At 30.8% G+C, this 10,489-nt stretch overlaps 1 protein-coding gene across 1 annotated transcript; it reads left to right on the top strand.

Moving 5' to 3' along the window:
- The first annotated feature begins 5,688 nt into the window (after positions 1-5,688).
- Positions 5,689-10,149, top strand: LOC100779061 (uncharacterized). Its single transcript, XM_006580484.4, has 4 exons — positions 5,689-6,233; positions 6,535-6,687; positions 8,967-9,038; positions 9,223-10,149. The coding sequence occupies exons 1-4, from the start codon at positions 6,102-6,104 to the stop codon at positions 9,889-9,891; spliced, it is 1,026 nt and encodes a 341-aa protein (XP_006580547.1). The 5' UTR covers positions 5,689-6,101; the 3' UTR covers positions 9,892-10,149.
- The last annotated feature ends 340 nt before the right edge of the window (positions 10,150-10,489 follow it).

The raw sequence follows: 10,489 nt of genomic DNA, 5'->3' as shown, positions 1-10,489 counted from the left end.
TTTATCTCTCTTGTTAGTTTTGCTTTGCTGCTTTTACTTCATCTAAAGCTAATTTCCTCAGGATTTCAAACTCTGAAGCATCTATATCTTGTTTGACACAAGAATTTTGGCAGATCCATTCGACAAAAATAAATTTCATGTATCAATTTGGGAAAAGAATATTTCCTGGTATTGTCAAACAGTGTTTTGTAATTATCTAGATGTCAAGTTCCAATAAATACTCAACTTTGAAACTAAATGAGAATAGGTTTAAGATAATTAATGGGAAAAAATGGAAACAATAAGTGTCTATGAAGAAATTAAAGAAATAATAAATGTATACATCTTAGTTATAAATGTCTGTATAGAATTGCAACGATACAAATCATTGGTTAAATAAGAACAAAACATTGACTTTAATAATAATAATAATAATAATAATAATAATAATAATAATGAGGCCGTAAATTTTCTTAATCAAACACCGTGAATCAACTCATTTTACTTACCTCATTTTAAAGGTTTTAAATCTTAAAATAAGATATTACTCATCCTATAAAATTTATTTTGTCTTATGTAATTTATTTATAGTTCTAGAAATTAAACATGTTACAATGTAGTGCAAACACTCCCAAGATTTTGACAAGGTTAATCTTATAGACTTAAATTAGTTTATTCTTATATTATAATTATAATACCAACTTAAAATTACAAGACTCCCACTTTTCTTATTCGCTTCATTAACGTTTTCAAAATATTCTTTTTTATCCTTTTTAAATGTGCCTTGCACACAATGTTTTGGAAATTAATCAAAAAATTCTCTCACAATTTCTCAAACCATTATCTTTTTATGGTGTCAATTTTTTATTATTAAAATGCAATTTAGAGATTGATAAATAATAAATATGAGCTATTTTTTATAATAAAAATATATTAAAAATATCTTTAAAAATATTTATTTAGAAGTTATTTTTTGCTTAAATGTTAGAAATTGATATTTTTCTTATAGGTAATTCTTAGAAATACAAGAAAGGTCTTACATGCACTAGTTTACAGGCATTTGAAAGATACAAAAAGATACAAAAGTAAAATAGGTTTTTGTCATTGTGAGACATAATAGGCAAATATTCTAACATATGTGGGTAGGAAAAAATTTACTAAATTGATAGAGAAAAATCTAAAATAATACATCTTAGGCAAATAAGGTAGGCTAGGTCACAACATCACATACTGAATTTATCTTTCTTTATATTAATCTTAATCTTTTATTTTTCTTATCTTATCTTTTTTATCTTCATCTTTATCATCTTTTAATTTAAATCGTTTATCTTTTCTATCTTCTATTTTTATCTTCAAATCTTTATCTTATCTCGTATCTTTCTTTAGGTGTTATTTTAAATTTCTTATCTTCTACTTTTTTATAATAAAAATATATTGAAAATGTCTTTAAAAATATTTATTTAGCAGTTATTTTTTGCTTAAATGTTAGGAATTAATACTTTTCTTATTTATAACTTAGAAAAGAAGGGATTAAAAGCGAAAAAGATCCAAAAAATACAAAAATATGAATAAGAAAGATTTTTGGCATCAGGCCGATCCACTTCAACAACTATTAAAAGGGAGTCAAGTCAAGGAGAAAAAATATACCACCCCAGAAACTTAATTCTCTAATGAATACATCCTAAACTCGGAGTTTTCTTTTTATGTCCTTTTTACATCCCTTCCATCAGTCAGTTTCTAAATCCCTTTTCAAGTATAAGACCCCTTATGGTTATGAAAGGTTAAATCCTTAGTTAGGGTCTGTCAACCCTTAGTTAGGATCTGGGAGACCTAAAAAATAAAAAGATGTATTGTATTTATCAATACAAACAAGTGTTTTTTCCCCTCTATTATCCTTTCTTATTTTAATTTCTGTATTATTCATCGCATCATCTTTAGGGGTTAGGTGCTCGATACAAGGGTAATCCTTACTAGAAATACAACCTTACATGCATCATCAATTTCTTAGTCGCTCTATAGAGGATAATTTCTTCTAATAAAACTAAAAGGAAGATGTATCTTAATAAAATCATTGCTAAACACATTATTCCCAAACACCAAAACAAACATCTAGAATTATAACTTCATGTATTTTATCTGGTAAGTCTTAAAGGCATGTGAGAGAAAATAGGTCTATCACCAGGGACAAGTATTCTAACAGTTGTGGTGGGTAAGAAAAAAATTTACCAAATTTATAAAAAAAAACAATCTAAAACAATATATCTAGTTAAATAAGACACAATAGGTCCCATTATTATATATTGAATTTATCTTTCTTTATCTTTATTTTTTATCTTTAAATCTTTATCTTATCTCCTATTTTTTTTATTTTAAATTTCTTATCTCTTGTTTGTAAATTGTGTTTGCATTAATCTAAATATAAATAAAGTCGTTCCAGTGGATTCGACACTCGCACTTCTCAGATTACGGATTCCATACTCGGACTTCTCAAGTTAACAGAGATATGAATAAAACACATTTTATCTTAATTTTATATATATTGATCATTTAATTTAATTTTTAATTTTTATTCCTTTCAATTGTATATCTTAAATTTAAGTTCAAATTCAAATTGATTTAACAATCAGGCCAAAAAATTTCTTTCAAATCATTTTAAATTACTTTCCGTTTATCTTTGCATAAGTAATATTACTAAGTTATAAATAACATTTTCGTAAAAAAAAGTTGTGAATAATATATACTCTTTCAAATTGTAAAATCATATTTAAAATTTGATTCGATCTAATAAATATTTTTCAATATTTTTGAATTATTTATCGGATTAGATCAGTTATAAGAAACACTCATAACTTTCTTTGATACTATTAGGATAGGATTGGCCTAATAGTGAAAATTTTAAGATAGACTACAAAAATTCATAATTTACTTGCTGGGTGCGCAACACTGAGACACTCAGTTGTTACGATGAGAGAGCAAAGGGTGGATTCGTTCTATGGCAAGCTTCGCAAATTTGCAAGATCATCTTCCTCTTCTGTGGTACACATATTTCCCTCGACTTCCGACGTGGATTCGCTCTGCACTCTTAAAATCATCTTCCACATCCTCCGATGCGATTCCATTCGATGACATTCACCGACAATATGGACTTGCCTCGCCTCGTGCTGTTGCCGGAGTGGAACCCCTTCGACTCCATGATGTGCTCTTCCTACACTGCCGCCAGGTTCATGACGTGGACCGATTGCGGGAAGAAGAAGCTAGCTGCAGTTTTTGAAAGAGTTTGAACGCATGGTGTGTTTTGAGCTACACCTTAGGTGTTCAGAGAATAAAAAATGAGAAAGAAAGAGAAATAACTAATCTGTATGTTTGTGTTAAGAAAAAAAATATCAGAAATCCTTGAAAATGTTAAAGACCGAAAGAGAAGCAACAAATGATGGACTTTCAATTTTTGTTGAAAAAAAATAACTTTTATCCTAAATTGTACGTTAATTGAGTTAATGTAAAAAAAAACTAAGTGTTAAAAATAATTAAATTTTTATTAATCATATTATTATAGACATATATGTTTATAATTTTAAAAAACTTTGGGCGGCCGTGGCCCCACCCTGTTCCTATATAGATCCACCAATGCCTACAAGGTTGATTCATGACAACTTGCTAGTTGGAGTTTGTTCATTTAGATTTTTATAAAAGTTCAATCTACATTTCTTCATTATTAAGCCGGGACTAGTTCAAACCAATAATACTATAGATTTAGTTTACAAACCTAACAATATGGATACATATTTGCAAAATCAGTACAGCTTGAATCAAGAAAGAATTATTCATTTTCACTCTCATCTCTTCCATCAGACCATCCATTATATATTAAATAAAGAAAAATGTTTGTTGGATAACTTGAGTTTGAGTTGTTTATAACTTGAGAGAAAAATGAAAAAGAAAAAGATAAGTGATTAATTTGATTGATGATGTAATGTGATATGAAGAAAGAGGTTGACAGAAAATAGAGTTAACTTTGTTGTTATGGTATCATTTCGAAGGGTCAGTATATTTTTCATCAAAATTGTTATGTGTGTTGGATAATTTTGAATTGTTTAGAACTTGAGAGAAATTGAAAAAAAGGAAAAAATAAATAATTAATTTGATTGATGATGTAGTGTGATATGAAGAAAGAAGTTGAGAAAAAATAAAGTTAAATTTATTATGTGTATTGATAACATTTCGGTTGAGAAATAAATTTTTCATCAAAATTATTATGTTGTCAATATGATAAGAGTTATAACTATTTGAAAAAAACAAAAGAATAACTCAAATGTGTATTGTACTTAATTTGATTAGAATGTTAAATTAGATTTTTTTAGTGTTCTAAATTAAGATAATTAAGGTAATATTCCTAAAAAAATAATTAAGCTAAAAAAGAACATTTTAAATTAAGTTAGATTATTTTCAGGTGTATAATTTAATTAGGTAATATATTTATTCAGTTGATAGCTTATTATTGTACATTTGGTTCCATATTACAAGTCTTGTGTAGTTGTTGATAACTAATATTCAAAACACTAGCCCATTCCACACATTTGCTCGAATCCTTTGGTTTACATTATTATTTTTTTATAAATCCAAATATTTATATTTTATCTATTTAAATCAATTACATGTATTTTTTATTTATAATTTTAAATATTTTAAATTTATACATTTACATTTTAATAATATAGACTAAAAGAAATCCCATAACGCAAAAACTAATTCCATTGTTCAGATTTATAATTATTTGTTTGTAGGGGTGAGTAAGCGGGCTGACCCACCCCGCGTAAGGCCCGTAAGGCCCGTCCGCATAAACCCGTATTGGTAGCGGACTGGTCCAATCCATTCCACTTCTTACACGGACCAAATAAATTGGTTCGTCCTCGCTCCGCGGATCACAGGGTCAAACGGGCCGGTCCGCGGACCTAGTTTTAAAAGAATTTTAATTTTAATAAAAATGTAATACAATCAAATTAAGTTCAATACAAATATAAATAAAATCTCAATAATTAGTCAATTACATCAATAAAATAAATAATGTCTTAACAAAAGAAAATCCAAGCAATAAATCTAAAATGTGAAATTTAAACATCTCCAACAATAAATGATTTCATATTTAAAGTAGCTTAAGCCTTCTCCATCTCCATATCTTCATCTTTACCTAAAACTCAAAATAATAATAAATATTAGAATAAAATCAAGTTAAGTGATTAAAAGACAATAATTATTACATATTATTTACCCTGCATATTTCCAATTTTTAGTATATATTGTCAATAAGAAGCCTAGTTCAATATTTGTTAAGCACACGTGAGGAGAAAAAATATTCTTAGCCTGCTACAACATGATATGAGCTATTTTTTATAATAAAAATATATTGAAATATATTTAAAAATATTTATTTAACAATCATTTTTGGCTTAAATGATAAAAATTGATATTTTTATTATTTATGATTTTCAGATATGAAAATGATAAATTAATAAAGAAAAAGATCAAAAAAATATATAAAAAAGAAGATTTTTAGCCGATTATCACTTATCTTTTTTATCTTAATCTTTTATTTTTTTTATCTTATCCTTTTTTTATCTTTATCATCTTTTAATTTGAATATTTTATTTTTATCTTTATCTTATCTAATATATTTTTTTATCTTTATTTAAAAAAAAATTAAATACATATGCCATGCCGTGATAGAATAGAACGACACTCATAAACCTACCACCAGGTCTGGTGGCTCTGTACACCGTTAACCCAAAACTCATTGAGATTTAATATTCGTCAGTTATTCCCACTGGCTATTGTTGCCAGATGCTACATCAAATCTGGTGAGCAAGTTTTCTCGGTCAGAATTGAACACAACAACGACAGCGCTTCAACGTAAAAAAAAATTGTAACGAGAAAACAACCTTAACCTTGGTCGCTGTCTCTCTCTCTGGATAGAACAAACTAGAAGTGGCAAGAGAAGCTTCAAATCACATTCACATACCCTACCCTCGTAACCGAATCCCAAATATTAAACCTTTTTTTTTTTTGTTGATGTAAGGAACTAATTTGAAGGGTGGTGGTGATTAGGTTATTAGCCTTAGGGTTTATAAATGTTGAGTACCTCTTCTTACTGTGTCTTCACCCGTTCCTTTCTCCCCAATCCAATTAAGGGTTTTCCCCGACCAGCTACACTTCGCCCTTTTCCTCGGATATTGGAATCTCATGCCAAGTCTCCAAAGAACGTAAGCATTATCTGATTCTTTTCTCTTGTCTCCTTTTACTCTGCCGTTGGAAATCTCTGACGGATTTTTATTTACTGTATTTATTTTTCTAGAAGGTTTGGAAAAGTTCTTACCTTTATACCCAAATGAACCTCAGAATCTGAGACCTCTTAATTCATTGTTTCGTGGAGGGTTTAAATTACTCAAGTGGGATATTTCAGATTAAGTTCTTAATTGCTTTATGCGTACCTGGAGTAATTGGCTGCACCATTTTTTGCATTGCTGTTTTCATTTTTTATATTTTTTTTGGTTTTCCTTGCAGAGATTGAGTATTCTGTGCTTTAGGCACGACCATCATTATCCAGAAACACCCCAACCTGAAGTTATTGAGCACTATCTTCATGAGGAATTGGTGCAATCTGAATTCAATGACTCCAGTGTCACGAAAAGAGACTGGAAATCAGCCATTCAGAAGGTCACATGTCTATTGTTTACTCTTATCACAAATGGCTTTCCATTTCCTATGTTGATGTGTTGTGTGGCAAAGTTAAGATTGGTAATCATATAAATGAATGTGTGCCATTGAACGAAATTGAAATCTGCACTTATGATCCCTACCATCAAGTTTCATGGTGATGACATCTCAAGTAAAATTCACTCACACTAAATTATTTATAATAGTTTACCTTAAATTTTGTTTCTTCACTCGTAAAGATAATGCAAATGTAATATTCATAAATAGATAGGAAGAGAAATTACATAAAGAGTATACAATTACAAGAGGGAAATATTTAATAAAAGGGGGTTTAACCTCTCATTGTCATTGAGACTTTACAATTACAAGAGGGAAATATTTAATAAAAGGGAAGAAGATAAGAAAGAGAATGATGGGAATGAATGACTTTCAATGCTTGCTTCTCTTTCTTCTGGCTTTTGCCTTCTATAAGGAATTGTATTCTCTTGAAATTTCTGTGTGTTTTTTTCCTTCTTCTGTCTTCTTCTTTTATAGGTGCAAATTAGTGCTAAGCAGGCTTGCGCTAAGTCCGTCTTTACTTTTTTAAATTAGTCTGTTTTCCTTAATTAGCCTTGCTTTTTTTAATTAACCCTACTTTCCTGAACTATCCTGTTTTTTTTTTTGCTTTATTTTACTCACTAGGTATATTAAACTCATCACTTTTAATATTTTCTACACAAAAACTTAAATGATGTTAATTTAACAATTATTTGATCAAAAAGGAATAATTAGGAGAAAAAATTACAAATTCCTAATAATTTAACTCCAAAATATATTCATAATTAACTCTTATCAAGGAGTAAGACCATGAAGGACATAAAATTGATCTTGGGTACGGCCCACTCGGTTGCAATTTGTGTAGCTGGGTCATGACCACTTTCCTGTCTCAAACAATTGTTGTAAACTTTCCTCTCAATTTGAAGGATCAGGAGAGGTACCCAAAATTTGTTGCCAAAAGTATTCAAGTTCTGTTGTAAGCCCTTGTTGCGAAAAGCAGTTTTAGTAATTTCATGATACCTAATGCATTTCATTCTAGTGTCAATCATCCTTTGACCCTAAGGCTGAAATAGGTTTGGTTCACAGTTTAGTTCTTTCTGTCTATTAAAAGAAATACTTCTGTCATCATGTATCTGTATTTTAGTAAGTATGTGAACAGAGTCAAGTGCCGTGTAGTCAATCTGAGGAAGTGACTGGGTATGGAAATATGTGATGGGTGATATATTAAGTATTAACTATTAGGTGAATATCTGCTTAATAAGATTAATGGTAGATTTTAAATGAAATGATGATGTATATGGAGGTAAGAGCAATTTACAGAGAATCTTGAGTGTGGGTTTTAGGGTCCAGAATGGTGACTTCTTTAGCACTGTGTCTGGTACCTGCATTACCTGGATTTTTATTTTTTTTTAATTAAGGGAAAATTGAAGGAAGAATGAATTAAGATTTTGATGTGGTGAATCTGTCATGATGTCTGATAGGGCTGAAGATGAGCAGAAAAGATACCTAGGAATTATAGTGTTTGGTTGCATCTCACAACCAAGAAGATTGTAGTTTTCTGCTTATAATACATAAAAATGATCAGTCTATTTAAGAAAGCATCAAGACTGTTTGCATAGACCTCCATAGACCTCAAACTTTTTCTGTAAGAAATGGGAGTAAACCCAAATTCCATAGACTCTAGGATTACTAAACCAAGAAAAACATTAACAATGAAACAAAACTAACAGCATCTGAACCCAGAAGACTAGGGGAATATGAAAATTCCTAGATTACCTTCACAATTGAAACTGTTAAGTAAATACCCCTAAATGATTATGCTCTTGTAAAGTGATGAAATAATTCAGTTAGCACCATTTGACCATTGTTAAATTGCGTTGCAACCGCTACACTCAATTTGGGAAGGGAAGCCTGCTATGGTGGTGCAATAGGCCACAATGGCATGTTTATATGGCGGAATTTTGGCCTTCTGCCATTGATAACATTAGTTAGCCCTAAATTTGAAACTGAACTAAAAATTGTAATGATTTCATCTGTAAACTTACGCTTTCTTAATTTTAGTGCATCGGAATCTTATTTAAAATATATGAAGCTTTAGCTTTTCTTTGCATGTGGAAACATCAAACATGCATCACTGAAATGGGCAACAGAGTATTATACAATATTGTCAATGAAATAAGAATTTATATTTTAAGTGTTATCTTGTGTCAATCTGTTTACCTAAATACTTTATTTCTTTTCAGGCTGCAAATGAAGTATTTAAGGTAATTGGTTATGGATGGGTTGTGCCATGGAATGCAATGACTATATTACAAGTAAGTGTTTCCCAAACTTCGAACAAGATGTGACTGAATAAATTCTCTTTTATATATCAATTTCTCTCAGTTAAAAATTTGTTGTACATGTGATGTGAGAGGAATGGAGATAGAATTATCGTTGACCCAATTGAGTAGAGTTAAAATTCTAAACAATAAACGGTCAACACATTATACGATGCAGGTTATGCTTCTTTGGACGACGGCATTTTGGTTTATAGGATCTTGGATGATCCCTTTTGCCGCCCACATAACTGGCTTTAGCAAGGAATCTTTGACATTTAGAGGGCAGGCACTATTCAGCCTTGTTACTGACGTAACAGAAGGACTTGCTGGAGTTGCAATTCTTCTTCGCTGTCTTTCTCGATTTCGCCCCCTTCCACCTGACTGGTTCAAGTTTAGCCTGAAAGGGTATTGGCAATTAGATGTCATCACGGGATGTCTCATGTTTCCACTTGTCAATCGGCTCTCACAGTTCAACCTGGACCTCCTACCCCTTTTGCCCTCCACACCTGTCACCCTTTCAAGTGTTGAACAGTCAATAATGGCGAGGGATCCTGTGGCAATGCTTTTGTATGCAACAGTAGTGTCAGTCTGTGCTCCAGTGTGGGAGGAGATAGTTTTCCGTGGCTTTCTACTCCCATCCCTCACCAAATACATGCCAGTGTGGTGTGCAATACTGGTAAGTTCAATTGCCTTTGCACTTGCACATTTCAACATACAGAGTATGCTGCCCCTTATATTTCTTGGGATGGTGATGGGTGTGATATATACACGGTCAAGGAATTTACTGCCATCAATGCTGTTGCATAGTCTTTGGAATGGGTTCGTCTTCTTAGATTTGATGAAATAGCTTCTTGAACGTTGTGGTTCTCTAGTAAGCAGAGAGTCCAATGTGTAGGTAGAATTTCAGGCACTAGCATGCGGGTTTGTGCTTTGGATCAGCAATTTTCAGAAGTAAATGCATATGCATATAGAACAGTACCTCGTTAAGGTACGCTGATCAAGTGTATGTGCAAGGAAGGAGTAACATGAGCTGATGCAATCTTATAATGTACATTATAAAAAACAGTGCCCCTCATTTGTCCATATATGCTATGAATACGTAGTATAATTTGAGTTACTCCCCCTCCCTTTTTTCCTGTGAACATTCATTTTGGGTAACATGATGCTAAAGGACGTTTGTATTATATATTCCTTATGGGCTCATCCTTTAAGGCTAATGTAAAGTTATTGAAGGGATTTTCCGGAACACTGCAGAGGATTTGCTTTTTATGGTCACTAGTTATTATGATTGAATTATTTTATAAAGAAAAATTGAATTAAAGAATGATAAAGTGCATAATGAGACTTCTAAGGAAAAATAGTGTATTCGAAGATGTTAGATTTGATAGAGATATGAAAAGTAAAATGAAATGAATATTTGTTATAATTGTTTGAATGGAATAAAG

The sequence above is a fragment of the Glycine max genome, chromosome 5, assembly GCF_000004515.6.
Source record: "Glycine max cultivar Williams 82 chromosome 5, Glycine_max_v4.0, whole genome shotgun sequence".
Taxonomy (NCBI): Eukaryota; Viridiplantae; Streptophyta; class Magnoliopsida; order Fabales; family Fabaceae; genus Glycine; species Glycine max.
The sequence above is the reverse complement of the archived record's forward strand: the minus strand, read 5'-3'. Positions and strand labels throughout refer to the sequence as shown.